At 55.6% G+C, this 24,568-nt stretch overlaps 2 protein-coding genes across 9 annotated transcripts in view; both read right to left on the reverse strand.

Annotated features, from left to right (window-relative positions):
• The window catches only part of ITGA10 (integrin subunit alpha 10), a 30,198-nt gene extending 24,951 nt beyond the window's left edge, over window positions 1–5,247 (reverse strand). The window contains exon 1 of the mRNA XM_090052882.1: window positions 5,081–5,247. Coding sequence (XP_089909008.1) covers window positions 5,081–5,132 — 52 coding nt within the window. The 5' untranslated portion in view covers window positions 5,133–5,247. The remainder of the gene's footprint in view (window positions 1–5,080) is intronic.
• A 3,474-nt stretch (window positions 5,248–8,721) lies between these two features.
• On the reverse strand, window positions 8,722–21,488 carry LOC149861178 (toll-like receptor 2). Of its 8 annotated transcripts, XM_090054324.1 has the most exons (4): window positions 17,520–17,697; window positions 17,171–17,444; window positions 13,951–14,132; window positions 8,722–12,794 (listed from the first exon to the last, which is right to left on the reverse strand). In XM_090054324.1, the coding sequence occupies exon 4, from the start codon at window positions 12,774–12,776 to the stop codon at window positions 10,263–10,265; it is 2,514 nt and encodes an 837-aa protein (XP_089910450.1). In that variant the 5' UTR covers window positions 12,777–12,794; window positions 13,951–14,132; window positions 17,171–17,444; window positions 17,520–17,697; the 3' UTR covers window positions 8,722–10,262. The 8 variants fall into 8 exon arrangements, with proteins under 8 accessions (XP_089910450.1, XP_089910447.1, XP_089910451.1 ...); XM_090054321.1 differs by lacking the exons at window positions 17,171–17,444; window positions 17,520–17,697 and adding an exon at window positions 21,228–21,488 and having other exon boundaries at window positions 14,043–14,132; XM_090054325.1 differs by lacking the exons at window positions 17,171–17,444; window positions 17,520–17,697 and adding an exon at window positions 21,228–21,276.
• Window positions 21,489–24,568: the final 3,080 nt, after the last annotated feature.

Genomic DNA, 24,568 nt, shown 5'->3' on the forward strand with positions numbered 1-24,568 from the left:
CTGCCCTTCGACTGCCGGGGCATCTATAACCATCCAAGGCATTTCAGGCCTGGACGTCAGGGCTGCACAAACCCTGGCGGCAATGGCCCCGTGCACACAGCTTCCAAGCTGAGATCATAGCCGGCTCCCGGGGACCAGGGCCGGCTTGGCAGCGCGGCCAGGAGCTAGCGCGCTTCCGGCGGTGCTAAGGATGTGTAAGGAAAGGGTGGAGGCCATGCCCCGTGCACAGTAACTCTTCTGTCTGGAGAGCGAGCCGTGGCCCAGATTTGCAGCAAACCTCAGGAAGAAAACAGCCTAGCAATTACCCTGGGTGTAGCTAGAAAACGCAGCCCCTGAGGTCCAGCGTGGAGCTTGCTCGCACATACTCCGAGTGCCTCCTGCTCCATTTTAATTTGCACTGCTTTCTAGCCGGAGCAGTCGGCCGGGAGCGCAGACGCCCGCGTCTCCCAGCTGGGGTGCGCGGGGGACTGGGCCAGAAGAAGAAATGAGAGCGCGGGAAAAGAAGGGAAACGCTGAGGACCGGCTCCGGCACTGAGGTTGCTGGAGAGGTTGCCCTGTGGTTGAAGGCACATAAAGGGCTCTTTTTGAATGAGCTGCAGCAGGGTACCACAGTGGGGCCCAGCCACGACTGGGAAAGGGCTACACAAGCCAGACAAGCCTGAGAATGGCTCCTTCCCAAACCCAAACAGCCTGAAAAACCCAGCCTCACCCCACGGGCTTCAACTGAGGCTCAAGATGCTCAAACTCTGCTCCAAAGCTTTGAAGTCAGGACTGGCCGAGAAGTTTTCGATGGGAACGTTTTCCATTCAAAAAAGAAGAAAAAAAAATCCCAAATCATAACACATGGCTTGAATGTGTTGATTGAGCAATGGTTCCCCCCCCACCCCAAATGAAGAGTGGAAATATTTTTGTTTGAAGGTGGTGTGACAAACAGGAAGGACATTATAGCTACCGGCCGCAGAGTCCAAAGAGGTTTGATATTTATACACTGAAAAAGCAAAGAGAAAGAAAGTTTCAAGTATTTCAGTTGCGTGATTTTTTTTTTGTGGGGGCGAGTTTTGAATGTCATTAGAGCTACCGGCTGCAGAATCCACAGAGGCTTGATACTTATACACTGCGAAAGTAAAGAGAAAGTAGTTTCAGACTATTTTGGCTGCCTCAAATCAGATTTATTTTTTTGGCAGAGGGTGAGTTTTGTTTCAGCGGGAGATTTAAGGCCTTTAGTCCTGCTTCAGATTCAAAAAAGACAGTCAGGACGCTGGAGATTCACCCAGAACAGAAATTCTGGGTGCCAGACGTACTACCTTTCACCACTGCTGACCCGCCAAGGTACCACAGCACCATAATATCTAGACAGTTTTTAATATATCTACCTTCATATCCCCCCACAACTGTGGGGCCAGGTAGTGTTGTTATACCCATTTCACAGATAAAACGGAGGCACAGAGAGACTCAAGTGATTTGCCAAGGTCACACAGGGAGCCTGTGGCAGAATGAAAAAATAAACCCAGGGCTTTCAAATATGAGGCTGTTGCCCAGCCCACTAGCCTACCCTTCCCCTTCCATGCTCCAGTCACCACTCACTCTTCCCTCACCGGAGACTGATGTCGGGTTTATTTTGAACGTGCTACATTTAATCTGTATAGTATTAGTGGGCAACGCTACCAAGCCTGGGGATTTTTATCACATTATATCAGGGACTTCTCAGTCATTTGGGAATCACTGCAAAGGTCCCAAAGTGGGACTCAGTTCTCAGAAACCCAAAGACATGCAACGAGCACAAAAAATCCCAAACTTCCTAAGCCGCGCCCCAAGTTCAAAGCCTGACTCACGGCTTCTGAATGCCCCGGTCCGGCTCGCCCCTCCTGCCTGCCTGGGCTGCACGTGGGGCTGACTTTGCAGCCACGAGAGCTGGAAACTTGCTTTTCCTCAAAAAAAGAAAAAGGCCAACCAGGTTCCACTCAAATCCCGTGACTCTGGGAGCTGGAGCTTTGGGGGAGGAGGAAAAGACTCGCATTTTAGCTCGCCCCTTAGAAATGGCAGGGAATTTCCTAAAATCATGAGCTGGCCACTCAGGCAGGGAACGGCGGGCTCCAAGCGGGAAAGAGCCTCCCTGGTGCCTCCAACAAGGGTTGGGGGGCTTCCCCCTTGGGCTTTCTCCAGACACCACAGCTCCTGGCTTCCATACCCCCGGGGCTGGAGCAGGGAGGGCATCATGAAGGGGGCGAAAGAGGGTCCAGATGTATGCAGATTTCAGCCACCTCCAGCTAGGGCCGGGCAGGGAGAAACTGGCCTGCCCTGCGGAGACAAACCGAGCTGGCCGAACGGCCCCCCGAAAAGAATCACTCATGAATAAAACTTCGTTTTCACCGCCCCCCCAGGCCAAACAACCCCCAAACTCTTCCAATCCAACTCAGTGCCCAATGGCAAGAGCCACAGCTGCTTTCCACCTGCCAATTAAAAATCCACTGTTTCAATTTAGGGAGAACTAAACCCCCGGCATGTGTACAAGCGCCCAATAACCTAGTGAGGCCGCATCCCCGGGAACAGCAACAGCCGACGCGGCGCCGGGTTATCAACCCACAACACGAGCGGTGCCCGGCTGACCCCCTGCCTTGTCTCTCATAGGGACAGAGAGACCCTTTGCCACCCCCTGTGCTCTGGCAGACACGCTGTGTTGAAGGGGAAGGGGGTATTTTTGCAGCAGCTTGGCCACTTTGTGCTCTGATCCCTCCTGGCTGCCCACTTTACAAGCTCCTTTACAAGCAAGCCAGTCATCCCTGAGATCATAGAAAATCATAGAAAATTAGGGTTGGAAGGGACCTCAGGAGGTCATCTAGTCCAACCCCCAGACAGAGGTGTCATGCTGGGGATCCCCCCCTGTGCGCTTGAAGAGCAGCAGCTGTAGACACCAGAAGGACAAGAGCTTCTGGGCTCTGCTCACAGCCGAGGAGGAGAAGAGGATCCAGCGGATATGCCTGGGACGCCTGGGTTCTGTGTAGCTGGACTGATAATTCATGTAATGCTGTGCCTCAGCTTCCCCTGCCCTATCCCCTGAGATGCAGCCTGGCTGCCGATGAAAAAGGCCAACTTGGGGCAAATATGTAGAGAGGAGGCAAGAATTCAGCCTCCAGCCCCGTACCCCTGGCCCAGCCGCTAAAAGACACCCCCGCTGCTGGGGATTAGGGCAGGCTGCACACTTGGATCCTGCTTGGGTCTTGCCGTCACTGGGGCGGGGTGTGAGCAGAGCCAGGGAGACAGCATCTGCATAAATGAGCAGTGCTGGGGTAATGACAAACGCAGGGCTGCGGGGGAAGAGCCTCACGAGACTCAGCACTGTGCTTGGTGGCAGGGGGAGGGGGCTGGGACGTGGCCCGTGGGTGGCTGCTGTGGCCTGCCCAGCCCTGCAGAAACCACCCCAGTGGGTCCGAACTGCTCATCCTCTGTGGGTCCCCTGTGCCATCGACCACTGCCATGCACCAGCTCTGGGGAGCCAATGCACAGACCTGGGAGCTGTCCTCCCTTTTTGGGAGCCAGGCTGCATCTGGCAGGCATGAGGCAGGGGAAACTGAGGCACAGAGTTATACGAGGCAGCAGTTCAGCAGTGGAGGAGACCCAGGTTCAAATCTCAGGTCTGCCCCATGTCAGTCCCAGCTGCCACGGGTCTCCCCCGGCACATCCAAAGACCTCTGTCTCCTCCCAAGTAGGGAACAAGGCAAGAGGTGCTGGACCCCGAAAGATGTTTGTGGGCTCAGAAACCTGCTTCCAGGCCAGCTTTCATGAGGCGTCCTGTCAGCCCCCAAGTCACTTGCAGCTCCGTGCCTCAGTTTCCACATTTGGAAGAGCCAGGGGTTGATGTGGCCTTGAGGTTGATGGAGGGGAGGGCAGGGGCCACCTGAGCCGGCTGCTTGTGCTTTGGACTCTGGGCTTTTCCTTGCCGCTGGGTCTGTCCTGAAAGCCAGGGGACTGGACACATGGATCAGCTCTCGCTGCATCCAGCCTTCGCAGTGCCTGGCCTGGCTCTGTTAATCTGCACCTACTGCTAACGGAGGCCTTTCCTGGCCCGGTTATGAGCAACAGTGCCCTTTGGAGCTGCAAAACCACTTGCTGCCAAGGGCTCGCTGCTGGTTACTGGTTGCAAGAGCCGGGACCCATCCTGCTGGGGTCTGAGCTCCTGGAAGGGGGAGGTGGGACTGGCATGGCTCTGGGTACACAGTGCTGGGAGAACAGCCCCTAGACCCTGAGCCAGGGCTGGACCCTGCCCTGGTTGTACCCACCAGGTCACACTGCCTTGACCGTGATACAGAGGAAATGGGGCAGAACGGGACAGCTCCTTGCACCCAGTGAACCCATTTCCCACCCGTTGCCAAGGCAACTGCCCACCCCCTGATCAGACTAATCCAGCCATGAAACCCTCGGGTTCTGCGTCACAAGCTGCCCACAGGGACCCGCTGGCCACATCCACCTTCAAAACCCAGACTGGCACCGGCGTGGAGCACAGGTGGTTGTGCACCCCAGGGCCCCAGGGAGGGTGCTGCTCCCCATGCTATTGTGTCCACACTGTGCAAGGCGCTGTACAAACACTTCCCATAAGTTCTCTCCAGGCCTGCAGCTGCTTCTTTCATAGCTGCCCTCAGCCATGACTGGCATCAGACACATCCAGAGTTTACCCAGAACCGCTCTCTGGAGGTATGGGGCTTAGAGAGCCATCAGTGACCCAGACGCTCTCCACTGCCAGCCTTGAAACAACCCCAGCTGATCCTTCCCTCCTGGCTGCCTATTTAGCCCGGGGAAAAGCCAGAGCTGCATTTAAACGCCTTCTTATCTTAACCCCTCAAACCACAAATCCTTTGCAGATGTGACACCAAAATCCCTATGGGGTGGGAAGCAATTAAATTCTCCTATCCAAGACCAAGGGTTAATGCCTTGTGCACCCCAAAGGGCAGCGAGCGGTGCATCCAGCTCCTCTGAGTCCCATCGGGCCCCATGGCACCTTTGAGGATGGTCCAGCTTTGGGTGGGCTGGGCTGAGCTGAAAAGTCCTCCCCTTTCATAACCCAAAAGAGCCCAAAAAGTGGTACCTGGGATCAGCAGCAGGACGCAGGGAACACGGAGGCCGCGGGCAGCAACCATTGCATCAGTCAGAGCCTGGCCGGTGAGCGTGTCCCCAGAGCGCTGGAATCCAAACTGGGCATGGCACGCACGTGTGTGCGAGCGGCTCACTCTGGCAGCCTCAAAGGTTACTCTGTCTGTCTTTATTACACGCCACGCCACCTTTTTTTTTTTCCCTCCTCCATCTCCGAGACGTTTCAATTGGCTGCTAAAAATACATGGAGCGGGTGGGTTTTTTTTGTTGTTTTTTTCCTTGTGGAAAGAAAAAAAGAAAAAGAGAGAGATTTTCTTTTTTTTTTTTTTTTAGAAAACCAAAATTGCAGAAACAATAAAGCAGAGTTGGGAAAAAATAGCCCAGTCGGAGCCACGGATGCAGGGAGCACATTGGGAAGCGTGTTTCCAGCACAGCGTCTCAGCCTCTGTGCTGTGCAAAACAAACCCCGGGGCTCTCCCCTCTCCCTGGCCCCCTGCTCCAAGCAAACACCCCGGTAGGTGTTACTAGGACCCTGGCTTTCAGGTGCTGGGGTTTGGGGGCGAGGGACAGGTGTGACAAGAAAAAGTGCAGACATGCGTTTTTGCACATTCAGGCCCTGGAGTTCGTGCCTACTTTTTAACTTTTTCTTCTTGTGCCTCAAGTCATTTCCAAAGGGCCCTGGTGGTCTCACTGCCCAGACCCCTCACTATGCCCCCCAGGGTGACTTGGAAGACGAAGGCATGGGGATCACACAGCGCTGGTGCTCCCAGGGGCATGAAGTGGATGGTGATAGAGAAAGGTTTGCTCTCTGCTCCTTGGGGAAGCAAACATCCCCCATCCCCATAGGGGCTCAGTTTGGGTTGGGAGCAATGCAGAGCCTACCCAGGGGGTAAAGCTTTGAGGCAGCCCAGGCAAGAGCACACCAAGGGCAGTTCCATCCCTGGACACGAGGAGGTGCTGAGCTCCCTGCCCGCCTGGCTGGGATTGCAACAAGGGGCTTGAAACACCCCAGCCCATCAGCAAAGGCCACAGGGTGGGCACCGGGGACACCAGAGAGGACAGCGGCTTTCTCCAGGGCTTTTGCTCTAGCAGCACAGTCTGTGGGGCTGGGAGGGGAAACCTGCAAAAGCTGCAGTACTCAGGGGGACAAAAAATCTCCATACATGAGGATTTGCTTCCATCCCTGCCATCCAGCAGCCAGCAGACACCCTCCAAGACAAGAATAGGGCACACCTTGTAGCATCTCAGGACTGCAGCGTGCCACATCCCAGCTTGGGGCTCTGGCTAGCATCGACCTCAGCTGGGTTCTGGGTTCAAATCTGAGCCCAGTGGCCGCATCTCTGCTGGACAGTCTCCACATCATCCTGGAGGTGCGAATTCCTCGACAGTAGGAAATGAGAAGGTCTGGATGGAAAATAGGCCAGAGTTGCATGGAACGGATCCAAGCGAAGCCCAGAATTAAGCCCAATGTGGAGGGAACGTGTAATATAGGCTGGGATGGGACAAAGCCAACGCATAGCTCCGTCCTCTTTCCCCTGTGCTACAGCTGGGCTGGGAACAGGAGCTGCCCTCCGAGAGCCGTGCTGTGCCGTGGGGGAGCTTCCCTGGAACAAAGCGCTTGTATCCCAGGGGCAACTGCATTACCTTCAGCACGGTGATTGCTGTGAGCTACTATCACTAACAAGCCTAGTGCAATTAATCAAGGGACCTGGGCTGTTTCCACAACCCCTGGAGATGAGATACATGTAGGGAGGGCCTTCACCTTGTCAGCACCAGGAGATACTCAGTTCTCCCCAGTTCAAGTCCTGGTGGGGATACAACAGCTGGTGGCTGGACACAGATCATCCATGGAAGGATGCCCCAGGCTGCCCCATGGCCCTGACCTTGAGCATCTGTGAGATGAGCCCTGGAAGGAAACCAAGCTGGTGCTAGAGCAAGAGGAGCAGCCTCCTGTCTGCACCCCTGCCCTGCTGGGGGAGTCCAAGTGAGCCCCAAACAGGTGCCCGTGGGCAGGACAGGCCAGACCGGATGCTGAGCAATAGCGTCTGGAGCAGAAGGAAGACATCTGGGCGGCTGGCTCAGCGACAGGCAGCGGAAGTGCCGGGAGCTGAGGAGCCGGCTCTGGCAGGGGGATTTGCTAAGCCCTACTAGGCTGGGGGCTCTAGACACGTGGCCTCACCCGCACATGCAGCCCTGCACCCTGCCTCTCCAGGGAGGCCGTCGGGGCGTCAGCTTTACACGCCGGATCCCACGAGGCCCTGCAGACAGCTGAGCTCCCCGGAGCCCCTTTGCCTCTACCTGCATACTCTGGGGCCCTGGGGACCCCCAAGCTAGCTCAGGTCCTGGCAGCAGCACGGTAGCCTTAGCTTGACCTCTCCTTCTCTTTCCATACACAGCATGCTGTGTCCTACTTGGCCTCCCCCCTCCCCAGAGCTGGCTGCATTTCAGAGGCAAAGGGGGCAGAGGGGGAGAGATAGAGCCTGGAGTGGGTTCTGACCCCCCTCGCCCCAGCCCAGGGGATTCAGACACAGAAGTGGGTTTCAAGTCTCTGGACAAGATCAGCACCAACTCCTTCTGCCCCAGGATCCCGTGGGTAAAGATGAATCCTTTCCAACCAGTGTGCCAGATTCCTGCCAGCCCCTAAGCCAGGGGTTCTCAGCCGTCCTGGACTCGTAGACTCAAGACACCCTCAACAGACTCAGGGAAGCCCCCATCACATTTGTGAATGGAGCAACCCCCGCAGTCTCAAAAGCTAACGTAGCTATCACGGGGATTAGCTCCAGGCAGGGGGGCAGGGCCGTGGGGTTGGGAGGCGGATCAGCCAGGAGCCTGAGCTTGTCTCCTCACTCCCCCTTTGGGCAGGGGGCTGGACTCGATGATCTCCCGAGGTCCCTTCCAGCCCTAATGTCTATGAAATCTATGAAATCCTTGTAGCATCCTTCAAAGGGTCTGGCAGCACCCTGGGGGCTGCAGCACCCCTGGTTGGGAATTGCTGCCCCAGGCTGGGGTGTCAAGACCCTGCTGGAGTGGTACCATTGGCAGGGGAGATGTGCACCTTACAGACTGCCCAAAGCAGACAGACAGACAGATACGGCACAAGATTTAATAGGGTGATGCTCCCTTCATCAGATGCTGGGCAGTGAAGTCAGCTTCAGCCCACGAAAGCTTGGGATATTTGCTATCTATCTATCTATCTCCTCTGGTAAGTCAATAGGTGGCAGGGGAGATCTGCACCTCACTTGACTATCACAGCAAACTATGTCTCTCCGAGCCCATGGCCCCAGATCCACAGATACCAAGTCCTGCATCTGCTGCACTGGGGCAGCTTGGAGAAACTCCCCAGACCCAGGCAGGGCAGTGCAATGCCCTCTCCTCCCTTCCCCAGCTGTTTGGCTGGTCTCATACCCAGAGCCATGCTGAAGTGTGTTTGTGTCTTATACGATATTGCCCTCTCGTGGGTGCTTGGAGCATGGCACGGTTCCCCCCTCTCCACCAGCCCACGCACCACGGAGCTGCCCATCAAACACATCCTCCCGGCTTCCAATATTTCCCTTGTCTTCCCCAGCAATTCTCCCTTAGCTGAGTAAGCCAGAGCCACCGAGACAAAAGGACTCCGTTCAGAAGAGATACGGCCAGGCTAGGAAACAAAGGTCTTTTATTCAATATAAAAGCCAGCAATATACTGTATGTCACATCAGCGGCAGATGCCTGCTTCACAGTTTCCACAATGGATAAAAGCTCCTGCAGGAAGCCACAGCCATGACCCTGGGGATCATCGGAGGACTTGAAAGGGGCATTCAAAAATATCTCTCTCTATATATATCTGTGCATAAGGAATAAGAGTCCCACTGAAGCTATGGTGGAAGTGTTAGAAAGCACAGCCTGTGCTGCTAGGCTTGGGCGGCCAGAAGGTGTGAAGAGACAGTGTCCCCAGCCAGCAATATTTCTGCTGGCAAACACTTGGTTGATCCCACTGCCGATGGCATCAGTAGTGAGGTAGGAGCTATTTTAGCAGAAGCTGGATGGCTCCCCCAGTCAGAAAATAAACTCCAAGCCCTGCCGCAAGAGCAGAGCAGATCTCCCAGGTCTGCTTTCATAGGAGAATCCCTACCAGCAAGGCTGGAGAGATGTGGGACACAGGCGGTCTGAAAGCCTCAGAGATGGACTGGGGACCCCACCGCCTTCACCTTGTGGGGCTGGAAACGAACAGATCCACCTCTAAGGTGCACATAAGGTTTAGAGTAACAACGCAGCCTCGATGTGCCAGGCGACAGGGCTCCCCATGTCCAGACCGGCAGCCAACTCCCCTCCTTGCCACCCTCCAGTGGGAGCCTCAGGCCAGCTGCTCTTCCAGCTGCGTCCTCCCTGAGCCGAGGGATCTTGCTCTCTGGACACAGCTGGCCCTGGCAGATCTCTGGGAAGCCACCGCAGTGAGCAACAGTAGAATAAGCAAAACCTCTCAGTCATGGAGAAATGTCTGGAGCAGATGGAAATGATTCAGGACCCTGAGTGCCTTCTAGCTCGGGAGAGAAGTGGGGCAGAGGCAGGTTCTGGACAAACACAATAGACAGGCTAACAGCTAGGGGCCAAACCTGCGATCATCAACATCCAGGTGTCAATCCAGAGTGATGCTGACATCCCTAGTCCTCAGAGCAGGTAACAGGTGGGACATCAGCAAAGGCATCTCATGGACTCACTGGGACCAAGATGCAATGGAGTTGGCCCCTCCAGCTGCTTCAGTACTGTTGTGGGTGAAAGCCTTCAGGGCAGGATTATATAAATGGCCAAGCCAAGCCTGGTTTTTTCCTTCAGGCCTGCCCCATGGGACAGACTGATTAACTACCAGAGGCATTTGCCCAGGAGCTCAGGTCTTGATGCCTGTTCTCCATCTGTGGATAAATGCAACGCATCACTGTAGAGAGCAAGGAAAGGGCTGGGATCTCCAGAGCCCCAGCGCCCTGGTCTTCTGATGCTGGGCATGGTTTGGAGACTAGGATGCTTTCAAGAGGTCTCAGTGGGCACATCAGCTATTCACCTCTGCAAATCTTAGGTCTCAAGCTCCTCATGTCCTTTCACTGCATTTCCCCAGCCCCTTCTATGGAGACGGAGAGGGGGCTGGAGAAAGTTTGTGCCACTGCTGGCAGATGGGTTGGATGGAGCAGAGGTCGTGGTTAGTCCTAGCTGGAGGGCACCATCGTAGCGTCCACAGCTGTCTCCTCCTCAGGTGGTGTCGCTGCAGCAGCCGGCAGCCCTATCTCAACACTGGCTAGTGAGCCCGTTTCCTGGGCCTCATCAGTCACTCCTGGCTTCCCCAGCACGCTCCGGAGCTGCATCCAGAAGAAGGGCTGGCGGCTGGGCTCTGTAGGCCACTCCAGGTAGGTCTTGGTGCCCAGCATCTTCCGAAGCTTGCAGAACTTGTGGGGCAGGCTCTGGGGGTCAATGGCTTCCTTGACCACCAGGATGACATCCTCGTAGCCCAGCCCCACGGCCCGCTGGTGCGCAAAGTAGAGCTCGTAGTTGCACCACTCGCTGTCGATGAAGCTGTGGGAGAGGATGAAGATGATCTTGTAGCTGTTCTCGATGTTCTCGATGATGTTGTCAATGATCCAGCGCCCAGGCGTGAAGTCGCGCTCATGGATGCAGACACGGTATGGCGGCTGGGCACTCTCCAGGCGCCGCAGCAGCTCCTGCCTCACCCAGTCGGCGTCAGAGTAGCTGTAGGAGATGAAGGCATGGTAGGCATAGGTCCGGGCAGGCTGGGCATGCCGGGCACGGTATCGTGACTGCACGATGTGGAATGTAGCTCGCAGGTACCACGGCACATCGAATCGCCAGCACAGCATCATGCAGGCAACCACCACCACAGCTGTGACCGCCACGGAGATGGCCACCACCACCCTCACATCACACTCCATCAGCCCCGGGGCATAGGCTGCCACAGCTGTGTCCAGCAGGGCCTCAGGGTGGTAGCAAGTCCACCCTTGCGGCCAGCCCACCAGGGTCAGGTGGCCTTGCTCCCGAGTCTCCTGCAGGAAGCTGTAGAGGTCACAAGTGCAGTGGTATGGGTTGTTGTTGGCCTGCAGCTCACTCAGCTGGGGCATGTTGGCGAAGGAGCCTTTGCTGATGACCCCGAAAGAGTTGCCGTCAATGGCCAGCACCCGCAGGCTGGGGCAGTGCCACTCTGAGGGGATGAACTTGATCTTGTTCCCGCTCAGCCGCAGCTCCTGGAGCTCGGTACAGCGAGCAAAGTAGACCATCTCCAGCCGGTCCACCTGGGTGTCGGACAAATCCAGGTAGTGCAGGGTGGTGGGCAAACACTGGAAGGCCTCCGTGGTCACCAAGTTGTGGTGCAGCGAGAGCCACACCAAGCCGGGGTTCCACCGGCAGGATCCCTGCTGGGCCCCCAGGTTGTTGTAGCTGGCGTTGATGTGGGTGAGCCGGGGCCAGGTGACCGTGATCATAGCTAGTATGTCTAAACTGGTCAGCTCATTGTGGGCCAGCAGGAACCGCTCCAGCTTGGGCATGATGTTCAGGTAGCGGCAGGCCTGGTTGTAGAGGTAGGCGTCCTGCAGCCGGTTGCGGGAGATGTCCAGGACAGTCACGCTGCGCATCTCATCCCAGGCATCACAGGGCACAAAGTTGAAGTTGACATTGATGATGGAGAGGTTGGACACCTGGCTGAACCAGGTGAACGTCCAGTCGAAGCGCAGGATGTCAGGGTTGCTGATGTCCTTGAGCAGCAGGTGGTCCAGGCGCGGGCACGAGAGCCCAGCCTCCGAGCTGTTCCACTGCGGCGAACGGGCAAAGTCGATGGCCACCAGCGAGAGATCGCGGATGCGGGACTTCTGCACGTTGAGCAGCGCCAGGCGCAGGAGGTTCTCGTTGAACTTGCCCCAGTAGAAAACCAGTTCCTGGGCTTCCACCTCGGCCAGACCGGCGAAGATATCCAGGGACTGCGTGTAGTAGGTAAACTCAAAGAGGTTGCGGAAGCGCAGGTAGCGCACTGGGAGGCCCCTCAGGTCCCGCAGCATCCTGGGCAAGGCTGTGGGGTTCTGGTCCAGGGCTATGTCGCACCACAGGGCAGTTGTGTTGAGTGGCTGGAAGGCCCCCTCCTCGTATGCCAACAGGCTGGAGGCCGTCTTCAGGGCGAACTTATCCAAGATGATGTTCCTCAGGGGCTGGAAGTCCTGCTGGCCAAGCATCTGGATAAGTGGCCCACCCATGGAGAGCTCCCGCAGGCTCCTCAGGGTGCTGAAGACCCCATCCAGGGTGGCGCGGGGATACAGGTTGTTGGACATGTCCAGCCACTGCAGGTTCTTCAGGGGCTTTAGGGCCAGCGAGGGGATCTCCCGGAGGGAGTTGTTGAAGAGACTCAGCTTCTCCAGCCGCACGTTGGCGACAAAGGCATCGGCTGCCAGGCTGGAGAGGTTGTTGAAGCCCAGATTCAGCTGGCGGAGCTGGGGCAGGCCTGAGAAGGCAGCGGGAGGGACCTCGTGGAGCCGGTTGTAGGACAGATCCAGGAACATTATACTGCTGGGCAGGTCACGGGGGATGGAGACGAGATTCTGCCCCTTGCAGATCATGGTGGTATCGCTGAGAGCGGAGCAGGGCAGGGCACCAGCACCACCCGCCAGCCCTGTGAGGAGCAGGCCCAGGGTCATGCATGCATCGACGAGCAGAGCTGTGAGCATCTCGTCATGGTGGTCCCCCTGGAAGAGGCAAAAGGGAAGCATCCATGAAACGACCTGGAGGGGAAGGTTGAGCCTGACTCAGCCTTGACTCAGAAGCTCAATGGCCCCCAGGACAGATCAAGGGTCCTCTGGCCCAGCCCGTTGTCCTCACAAAATGCAGCTCATTTTAGACCCCACTGAAGACCATGCTGTTGGGTGCTGGGACACCTTGTCCAGCACCCTGGAACCAGCCAGTCAGCTACGGCAGCATCTCGCACCTACCAAAGCCAGCCAAGCCGAGGGGACGTCCCACCCCTACTCCTACCCTGCCGGAGGAGCTGATGCTACTGGCTTGCCCCACATCCCATCTTACTGCTGCATCCACATCCGCACAGTAAATGCATCGTGCAGCAGTGGCTGCCCAATACTGGCTTAGCAGGCGGTCTCAGCAGGGCAGAGCAGAGCACAGTGTGGTTGCAGGGGCCACTGCCAGACATGCTAAGCTTACTGCATAGACACAGCCCAAGTCCAAGACGGGACGGCACATTAGATCTATGTGCATCTGGATCTATACGATCAGGGACACAGCTGGGAACAGCCGGGCCGGCTTCTGGCTCCCCATCCCCCCTACCCCAGCGTGAGTCCACCTCCCTGCCCTCCATCTAGACCAGTGGTTCTCAGCCTTTTTTAGACTTGAGGGCCCGCTCATTAGACTCCAACTCTTCCCCCACCTCGTTTGGAAAATGCCAGCTCTTAGTTTTCACTTGATTTTTGCCTACAGACAAACACCAGTGCAATTTTTCTGTTGCAAAGAGCTCCAGAAGATCACAGCTTCAGCTTCCGCTGTGCAAAAAATAAAGGTTATTTCCTACCTATGGGGACTTTTTACCATCTTTAATTTTCCCCGAGCCTGAGGAAGGATGTGTGAGCCAGAAAGCTTGCAGAAAATTTGTCTGCAATTTCTTAGTTGGTCTAATAAAAGGTATCATCTCTGAACCAAGAATTCTAGACTTTTGCATTTCTTTTTGTCTCAGACCAACATGGCTACCAAATACATCCCAGAAGATCACAGGCATCTTAATATTTCTAACACTCTGGATTCTTATTTGAAAGCTCTGGGTTTGTCTCGTGCATCCTGTTTGCACACTGGCAGGTGCTAGCATAGCATGGCAGCCTGGAAAGGATCTCAAGGCACCTCCGGGCGCTATGACAGCCTGGTTGAGTATCACTGCTCTAGCAAGATTCATGGATCGCCCCCAGCTCCTCTTCACAAAATCTCCCAATTACAGCAAAGAATGTGGCCTTCAGATGCTGTCCCTCAGGGGAGGGCTGGAGAGGTGGACTCCACGCTGCCGGGGCGCTCCGCCGGGCACAGCCCTATGTTAAAAGAAGAGAAGAACCACTTTACTGGAGGTGGCAGCTTGACAAGGAGTTTTGCTGCAACAGACTTGAGAGATGCTGGAAGCATCGGAGTGGGATTTTGGGAAGGGGAGAGGATTTTCTGGAAGGACCAAGGTGAGGAAAGCAGGTTGGATGCCTGAGACAGGATGCTGCACAGCCCAGCGTGCCCTTACAGGGGAAGAGAGACAGGGCCAAGAAGGGGGTAGGGAGGGCAACGATTCTTTCCTCCGGGAGCCTTTATGCTGCCCTGGGATCTTGTTGAGGGCCATGCACTTGAGCAGATGAGAGCAGTCTGAAGTGTTTCCTTCCGGATTAACCGGGGGAAAAGGCAGGGGAGTTCTTGGCAGAAACTGGAACGGACACACAGGCGCATGCATGCACGCACACAGATGCACATGTTCACACACGTGCAAATGAAGCCAGAAGCTCCCAAAGGAGTTCAATAATTCCAACTCAAAAAACCTAAGAGCCTGTTTTTTACCCCGGATCAGGAAAACCACCAACAATCCCTCGCTCCCTTCCCCGAGCCTGGGGAATCTTGAACAGAGTTAACTCCAAGCTTTGTTTCTGCTGAGATTGCTTTGCTATGGCCCCACCCTGCTGGATTTCCTGAGCCGTTCCAGCTCCCAGCTCCCAGCACCCAGCACCCAGAGAAGCCCAGGAGCCTGGTTTATACAGGACATCGGACTGCCCAGTTCCAATGAGGCCTGCTCTGGTGAGGCGCCAGGCCTTGGGTTTACAGCGCAGCTGGGCAGTGCAAGAGAGCCCCATGTTGTTTCAATCCTATTTACAAGAGACGGTGATTACCCAACACCTCAGGGTGCGGCTCTCCGGTGCAATAGTCACACCACACTCGTTCCTGCCCAGGGATTCTTGGTGTACAGATGGTTGAAAGGCAGCCGCTGGGAAGAGCTGCAATCACCTTGAATAGAAAAGCCTGAATGAATCTGCTTTGGAAACGCGGCCAGCTCTGGGGTGGAACATGATCAAACACATCACGAGACAGTGATGCCGTGTGTACTTATCATATCTGCTCCTCCTTCACCTGCTTTCTTGAGGGTTTTGCACTGGCTACATCTTTTCTTTACACTGGAGGCAGATGCAGCTACATATAAATATGTACAGCACTGAGCGCATGGCTTCACCGTTTCCCCTAACCCCCAAATCCTGATCGATGTTGGGCCTACCAGGACTTTAAATCACTCCCCTCCATTAATCACCCATGGGGACACCGCTCCCTGCCCCATTACTTTAACCACAGGCCTGTACATATTGCACCAAGGAAAGAGAAATTGGTCAACCACTTGTCTGCAAAAGCAGGAGACTGGAGCATACTACCCAGGATCCTTCTCCCAGCCCCTTTTTTCTGGGTCTCTGGAGAGCAACAGTTTTTTTGATGTTTTATTGCACTGCAGATTCAGGACTCACAAACCAGGATATTTCAACACCCATAAATCATTTCAGCTTGCAACAGCCTCTGGGATGTTTGAACCCAACCAACCAACTAGGTTCTAGACCGCAAAAGCAGTTGCTGTTCAAGGAGACTCAGGCTGCTCCTTCCCACATCTCACTGACATGGATAAAAAATATAGTGTTCTTCTCTTTCCCTTTCAGCAGGGAGAGGACGACAAATAATTGCTTGATAATGTTCCACGGACAAGTGGCCAAAACTTTTTGGCTTGTTGATTCACAGCTAAAAGAGCTAGCTGTGTACAGACAGACAACGCTCAATGCTCTTCCTCTGAGTGTACTTTGGCAAGGGGCCCAAGTTTCTGCAAGGGGAAAAAAACACCACTTTCAGTGCAGGATCTGAAGGGTGTTAGGTTCCAGGGATGTGACGCTGCCAGGCCCTCAGCAGGTTTCAGAGGATGATACCATCTTTTGTTTGCTGGCTTCAACCTGGCTGTTGATTTAGGGATGGAAGGAATGCAGGTCGCAGGAGGGGTGTGGGAGCTGGCTGTAGTCTCCCACGAGCTCAGACGAAGGGGCTGAGCGAGGAGCAGTGTTTATGTGTGTGGGAGGGGTAGGGGGTATACATCCCCAGGAAAGAACGGCTGGTGGGAACGGGTCGACCCTAGGTAGCGTGGCTGATAGGTAGAGCACTGCCCTGGCTCTATGCCCACTGCTCACACCTCTTCTCCGCCCCTGCCTTGGTTTTCAGGCATCTCCCTGCTCCCGCCTCCTTGTGGAGGCAGGTGCAGAAAAGCCTGGGCTGGTGCAACTGGGGCAAGGCAGAGGCTGGGAGGGTTGAGGCAGAAGCAGCCCCAGGAAATACCACATGTGCAAACTGTAACATCATTGGAACTTAAGAAAGGGCAAATTTCATCACGTGTACAAGCACCCAGGGAGTACAGTGCTCTGGAGCTCTCTGGCACTTGCAGAGGAGACCATCTCCTTCTGGAAGCTCTCCCTGTGCCCCCCAGCAGCAGAGGGCTTGGCTCCAAGCCCCTGCCCCTACCCCAGGTCCTGATCTTGCTGTTTTCCAGCTGTGGGACAAGGCTTACCTGCCAGCTGCTCGGTTCCACTACCCCATATTCCCACGCACCCCTGCCCTGTGCCAAGACAGCCAGCTCTGCCCGGCCAGCTTGCAGAGGACAGAGCCCGCAGCCCAGAGGCTGCAGCCTCGGTGAGGCCAAGGCTCCTCCCTACAGGCTCTGTGCTCCCCCTCCCCAGCACCGGCTCAACAAAGCCTGCCAGCACCACTGCCCGTGCAGCCCCAAGCCACCTCCTCCCTCCCCCCATCGGATTGGGCCCCCCACATCGCTCACCCCTCCGGCCAGCGAGTTCTCCCCATCACTGGCCCCTAACAGCAGCTGGACCCTCTCCCCTGCCCCGTGCATCTTGGCAGCTGCGGGGCTAGCCAGGGGGCAAGGTGGGGGCTGGTCCATCAAGGGATGGGGGCAATCTGCCCTGGCCTAGAGGGAGAAGAACAAGGGCTGACCCCTTGGGCAGGCTCAGGCCCCTCAGTCCTTTGTGCCCCACTGGTGACAACCTGAGACAGACTCTTTCCCAACCTTGTGGCTTGCATCGGCTCTTCCAAAGAAGGCAGTTCTTCAGGGACATCATCCATGACGCAGCTGGGGTTGAAATCCTGCCCTGCTCCGTCTCAGCTTCCCTGCATCCCTCGGCCCGTCAGGGCTCACATGAAATCCCTCCAGCATCCCTTAGCAAGCCCTTGAAGACCTCCTGCAGCAGCTGGCTCTGCCCAGTGCCAGGAGCTCGGTGGGGCCTCAGCTGGCCGCGCTCTCACCCCATGCTGTGCCCCAGGGTCCTGGTGTTCGCACCTGGCTGGAGACACTAAGATTGCAATGCAAAGAAAAACCCAATTGTTCCAAAGCCAAGCCCAGCCCCTGCCCAGCTCACCTGGCAAGGGCTCAGAAGCTGTAAAATCAAGCACTCCAGCTGGGAGCAAGAAAAATCTGCTGTTTGCCCACCCCTGGAGAGGACACTGTAACACCCATAAAGGAAGCTGGCTCTCTTCCCCTCCTGCACACCCAGACAGAGCCCAGAACAAGCCCACCAGGCTCGCTCTGCTCACAAAACAGAGAGGAAGCAGTCTAGGGAAGCTGTAAAACTAGAGTTGATCCCGCCCACACTGCTTGGAAATGTTGATCATTCCTCGCCCGGGTGCCCTGGATTGCACTGTGCCATGGGATGCCCAGGCAGGAGCAGCTGTTTAGGTCTTGGCTGAGTCAGGCATTGTGGGAGCTGAGGACCATCAGAGCAGCCTGGTGCATGGCAGAGAACTGTGCCCCTGGTCCTAGGTGTCTGCAAGTGCGTTGCCAGATCAGGGAGGTTACAGGCCAAATGGAGCAGAGAGAAGTCCGCTGATTAGGCGCAGGTCCCAGGTGGATTCAGCAGGGTGGCACAGTCCCAGCGTGGATGTCCTTTCCTCCCTGCTAGCCAGATGATCCAGTTATAGATAAGGTGAGTGTGTGCACTGCTGAACCAGATCTAGATCAGGCGAGGGAGTGCATCTGGGCCCCACAAGGCAGGTCAGGATATTCAGGAACCACTCAGAGCCAGGGGCCATGGCTGATGCCAGCTTCCACCAGGTCTTGCTGGGGTAACATGAGCTTCTGCATAAAACTGGTTCATACTGGAGCTGTTAAGTGCCTGGCCCCCCTTCACAGTCAGGAGCTGGCATGCAATGACTGCAGCAGGTCCTCGCAGGCGCCAGCACAAAGAAACCTCCATCACTATGAGGAATGGCCCCGAGCGGCTGCTTCAGCTGGTTCAGGAGTGAAGTCGAGGTGAGAGCCCCTCTGATCCCAGGCCAGTGTTTCCTCCAGGGCAGGGGTGGGTCACCGCAGGCCCTGCCTGCATTCATTTAGCCTCACTGCCGTGTGACCTCCACCCTTGTACCCACACAGACACCTGCGCTGGATGGCGATAGGAGCTCCCCGGTGCTGCAACCGATTGAGGCCTGGAGGAGACATCACTCACCTCGGGATGGGCAGTGTAGCCTGATCATGCCCGAACAACCATTTTGGCAGGTTTCCAAACAGGTGAAGTCCCGCACGGGGCCCGGGGGCCTTCTGGTCTTGCAGTCTGGCAACCCAGGTTGGGATAGAAATCCCAGAAGAGGAGCCCTCCTCACCCCCTTGAAGCCTGCAATGATTTTTGGGATCAGATGATTTCCAGTGTCATCATCCTTGCCTTAGTCTACCCTCTTATCTTCCCGAGCCGGGAAGTCAGCTGCTTCCAGGCTTATCTTCCTGGGGTGTTTTACAAGGCTCCCAGATAAGAGGGCTGTGCAAACATGCCAAGGGGCATGTCCTGCCACACTGCATGTGTGTGTGTGTGTGTTCGCCCTCTTGCTGGGGACACACACAGCCCTGTCCCATAGCCACAGCTGGGCCCTGAGCTCCTGGGAAAGGACGCATTGTCAGGGCTGGACTTAGGCTCTGTGGAACAGGGTGCAGGCAGCTTCTCAAGGAATAAGATCCCAACCTGCTGGCCCTCGGGCCTTGCGGGTCCCAGGTTCAACTCCGCTGTGATGCAAGAGGATGATCAGGTGGTGATACCACATAGCACCACAACTCAGAGGTCCCAGGTGCTTCCGTCTAATCCCAGTGCTACCACCAATGAGAAGCCTGGCTCCAAATCAAGCTTTGCCCGCGTGCCTCAGTTTCCTCACTTAAGAAAAAAAAGGAACAGCTGCAAAACAAGGGCCCTTTCCAAGCTCGCTGCCTCTTGGGGTCCATCCAATTGACTTATCTGATCCCTGACACATCAGATCCTTGATCTGAATGGGTTTCACCATTAGGGAGGATGGGAGAGAAGGACCCGACAAAAACCACCAATTCCAGCCTAGCAATGATTAACATGAGATCCCGGTCCTGAAACAGCAATGGAGCAGCAATCTGGGCTCCCCACTGCCCCTCCAGGTTCCTCAGATGCTGCCCCTGCAAGCAGGGGGTCCAGACAGGTTCAACAGTCCCCATTGCTGCTCCAACAGCTCCTCACGTCTGAGGCCAGGCAGGGGAGATGCTTTTTTCTTGGGTACTGTTTAGCAATAGCAAGGAGACAGGAAGGGAACCCAGCCATGTAGCTATGGATGGACCAGTGCCAGCCCACTCATACCCAGCTGTAGCTGGGCCCCCCAGCAACTATCGAAGTCAGGATCCTACCCCCAGGGACAAAGGCAATCCCACAGGGCCATTCTGGGCTCCTGAGAGCAACATGGTGCTGTGGGGAGGATACCAGTTTGGGAGTCAGGACACCTGGGTCCTGCCACTAGCAGGATTATGGTGGCACCTGGACCCAAATCGGAGCCCCGCAGGGCGCTGAGCCACAGCAGGTGACAGCTCTGGAAAAGGCAGAGGATGGAAGGGGACAGAGAGGTTTGGAGAGAGGAAGCAACTGGCACATGCACACTCAAGAAAAGGAAGCAGGCAACGTGTTAAGGCCAGCACCACAGAAACCAGGCTGGTCACAAGCCCTCGTGAGAGGTCAATGATCTCTGCAGCCACTTGCCACCCACTGATCACTTCCTCCCAGAGAAGCGGGTGAGAGATGAGGGAGGTCAACTCCTCAGGGAGGCTAAGGGACTTGCCTGGGGCCACACAGGGGGGGCTGTGGCAGAGGTGGGAATTGAACCATGCTCTGCCTCGACCCCCTGCCCATGGCTTTCTCAGCAGCACAAATACAGGAAGTTCACAGGCCAAGGGACAAGGGCCAAAACAAACAAGTTTGCTCTGAGAAAAAAAAAATCCACCAAGCAAAGGGCTTGTACACCTGCAGAGCAACACATCCAAGGGGCTGAACCCCTGAGCCTGTGCTGCCAGGGCAGCCGGGTGCCAGGTTAGAGCAAATCTTTGAATCACAGAAAATTCAGGTGGGAAGGGACCTTGGGAGGTCGCATCTAGTCCAACCCCCTGCTCAAAGCAGGATCAACCCCAACTACATCATCCTGCCAAGGGTTTGTTCAGCCAGGGCTTAAAAACCTCCAAGCATGGAGATTGCCCCACCTCTCTGGGGAACCTGTTCCAGTGCTTTATTACCCTTCATGTGAGGAAGTTTTTCCTAATATCTAACCTCAACTTCCCTCGCTGCAACTTGAGACCGTTGCTCCTTGTTCTGTCACCTGCCCTCACCAAGACCAGCCCAGCTCCATCTTCTTTCCAACCCCCCGGCAGGGAGCTGAAGGCTGCTATCAAATCCCCCCTCAGTCTTCTCTTCTCCAGATTAAATCAGCCCAGTTTCCTGTCCCCCAGCCCCAGCGCCATTTCCCTTGCCCTCTGCTGGGCTCTCCCCAGTGTGTCCACCTCCTTTCTGCAGTGGGGGGCCCAAAACTGGACACGGGACTCCAGATGTGGCCTCATCAGTGATGATTAGAGGGAATTAACCACCTTCCTGGATCTGCTGGCAACGCTCCTACGGATGCAGCCCAGGATGCCGTTAGTCTTCTTGGCAACAAGAGCACACTGCTGGCTCCTACTCAGCTTCTTGTCCACTGTCAGCCCCAGGTCCTTGCCTGGAGAGCTGCTGCTTAGCTAGCCAGTCCCCAGCCCGTACTGGGGCAATAACTGAACCGTGCTCGGCCCTTACCTGCAGACCAGCTCTTACCTGCGTGGAATCAGAGCGGCACCCGGATCCGGGCTTGCTCAACACGGGGTCAGCGGAGTTGAGGTGGCATCTGTGGCTCTGCAGGCAGGACGCCGTTTCCCTGCCGGGCAACTGCAGAGAGGGAAGGAGCGACTTAGCCTCTAGGCACATGGACACGCCAGATCCCCTTGTTCACAACCTGGGGAGCTCAGCGTGGGGTAGAGGCGCGATATGTCCCACATGCTGCGCTGCAGTCCGGAGCCAGACCTCTCCCCACCCCTGTGCTAGCCAGCTCAGAGCTAAGCTAGCTGCACATCCACCCTGCATGCAGGATTTTTTGCTGGAAGATTTCCCATCAATGGCCCAGGGCCCCCCCTCCAGCGTGCTTCCCCAGCTCACACCCACCACAGAGGGGAAGGTTAATATTGCCCCTGTTTTAATAGCAGAGGAGCAGATGCCAAGAGGAAGTGGCTGGATCAACAGGCAAGTCAGGAAGGAAATGCAGGAGTCCCCAACACCCCCCTGCTGCTGTAGCCACTGGATCTTACTCCACTCTCAGCCCTGGGCCTCGAAGGCGGGCATCCACGCTTGCTACATCTCTGCCCAAATTCTCCCAGCTGGCTCAAATGGGAGAGGGCTTTCAAACCCGCCCTGAGACCCCAGCTTTCAAACACATTCACCCAGAGCCCTGTAGTGGGCACAGGGCTGCTAGCCAAGTTTTGCCTGATAAGCAGGTTTTTTGGGCATGTGAGAAGAGCTAGGAGAAGAACTGAGAGAGCAGCAGGGGGAAGGGTTGGGCTTTAAGTGCTGACACCAGTGGGATCGCCACAGCTGCTGACTCCAGACCGAATGGGAAGGAAACAGGGCAAAGTTTGCCCGTGGCAGAGACCAGCGAGACAACTGGTCTGTTATGGAGACAAGCCTGTTACACTGAGATGGTTTTCCCAGCTGGAAGCATGTCCAGCCTGGGGCTAATAGACCCATGCTTTTGCTTGCAATGAGGTTTAAATTCATTTGCCCTTGCAGCCCCTGATTTCAGCCCCAAACCTGCCCCAGGAAGGAGCCTGTCCCACAGAGCTCACCTGGGATCTGTCTGGACCAGGCTGGATGCTGCTTCTTGAACCAGGTTAGCTGAGCTTTGTGTTGGCGGGTAGTTACAGCTCCTGCTCCCCTGGGGAAGCCCAGCTGACTCCCTCACTCCCGTTCTGCAATGTTTGCAGAAGAAAAATCACGGAGCTGCTTTCTGCCCAGTGCCACTGCCCCCCTGGCATGACCAGTGCGGCCCTAACTGGGGTATTCCTACAGTGGCACCTCCTGCTGGTGCACACAGTCTCGGAGCCTAGAGGGAGGTAGGAGCAAGCTTGCAGCAAGCTCACGGCTCCCTGACATGTAGGCAGCACTGAGTGAGCTCAAACTCCCTCCTGCAGCCTATGCACTAAGATGAACCCAATGCAGCTCTGCGCCAGAGTGCCTGAGCCAGTGCAATACACTGCACCTCTGATTTAGTTAGTCTACAAGGTGCCAATCTACCCTGCCTCCTGCGTGCCTTCAGACTGAGAAGGGGGAACTGCCAGGAAAGCTTAACAGACCCAGGAAGTTAAATGAAGGGAGACACAAACAAAAGGCAGGAGGCCAAGTCTGGCAGATCCAGAGTAGATGTAAGGCAGCCTGATAATCTTCCTTGTCACCAGGCTTGTAAGCAAATACCCCAGCCCTACTGGGTTGTGAAATCCATTCCCTTATTCCAGTCAAACCCTGAGCCCCTTGTAAACACTGGAGGCTTATTAGGGCTTCAACAAAACCTGGGATGGCTGCAACGTCCTTGGCACTCACATGGGTTATAAGAACCACCCCAGCACCCTGTATAAGTCACTGATATCTAACACACACTTGTGATTTCCCATCACAAGGAGCTGGGGAGAAGGAAACATCTGCACAGCAGCATTTATGCCTCAAGGAGAATGGTTCACATCATTTCACAGGCACATGAGGGGTGGGAGACCTGTACTTAAGATCCCTCTGGGCTGCCAGGGTCGAATGTGACCCCCACAGTGTGTCCGATGCCACAGCTGGGCGTGGGTGGGTACAGAGCAGGGCAACTGAATGCAAGACAGTGATACCCTGGGACTGTGGAGCCAGGAGTATGTACAAATAACCCACACGTGGCGGGGGGGGCAAAGACACAGGTTGAACAAAAGCAGGCAGGCGCGGGGTTCACCCCTGAGCCCTGAAGATGAATGGAAGTTGTGTGCTTTGCTGAGTGGGAGGTAGAGGGAACTGGCTTCTCACACAGAGCCAGCCACTGGGGATGAGCCTCGAGTCAGACAGCATTTTGCAGACCTAGGCAGATGAATCTCTAGCTTTCAGGCAGGCCGGGGAACTGTGCTGCTGGCAGTATCCACTTGCAGTCCCCTCTGCCTGAAAGGGGTGAAATGCAAGAAGTACCTGGCACCGTATCTTCCAGCGACTGCAGAGCAGGTCACAAGCCTCCATTCCAGTGTGCACAGGCGATCCCTCCAGTCTGGGTATGTGCAGCGTCTAGCACATGGCTGCCTGGTCCCGGGGGCCTGTGTGGAGGGTCTCTATGGCAGAAGAATACAGAATTGAGGGGCTTTGCTCTTTTCCCCCGGCCCCTCAATTCTGTATTTCCTGCCAGCAGCCCCAGGTACCTGCACAATCCTGGCCCTGGGTGGGAGCTGGCAGGAGCTGCAGGGATGGAGACCAGAGGTGAAGCTGGTGGTGCCTGGCACTGGAGCGATGAGGCTGGGTGACACCAGCCACATGAATGCTTTACAGGGCCAGGGCACCGCTTCATTGTTTGGATCCTCCTGGTGATGTAAAAATCTCGGTTCGTTTCTTTGGAGGCTCATGAATATTAATGATCCTTCAGGCATACATTGTTGGTGATACAAAAGGTATATATTTGCAAATAGGGTCAGAGAGAGAGACAAAAGATCAAACCCTCTGCCCCCGGGGAACACTTCTCAGCAGGCTTTTATCCCCTCTCTCCTGAGCACGTGTGCAGAAACAGGAACTCTTACAACTCATTTCCGGTTCAGACAAACATATATGAAATGACGTCACGTCATACATCGCATGTGTATTATAATTAACTACTTAAGTATGCGGGGCGGATAGGCTTATATGTATTAGTTAATTGCGCTTGCTCAGAAAGTACTTTAGGTTACAAGAAGTTCAAACTTCAAGGACAAGATAGCAATTATTCTTATCTACCCTGAGAAATGTAGGGGGCATGAAAGGAAGTGTGATTTAGTGTAACAAAGAGATAGTAAATTTGCAGAACAAAGAGAGAGTGATACCTGAATACAAAGAGCCCTTAGTAGCTTTTTTTTTCTCTTCAA

This window comes from Crocodylus siamensis, chromosome 6 (genome assembly GCF_052110815.1).
Source record: "Crocodylus siamensis isolate JL-2025a chromosome 6, ASM5211081v1, whole genome shotgun sequence".
Classification (NCBI taxonomy): Eukaryota; Metazoa; Chordata; order Crocodylia; family Crocodylidae; genus Crocodylus; species Crocodylus siamensis.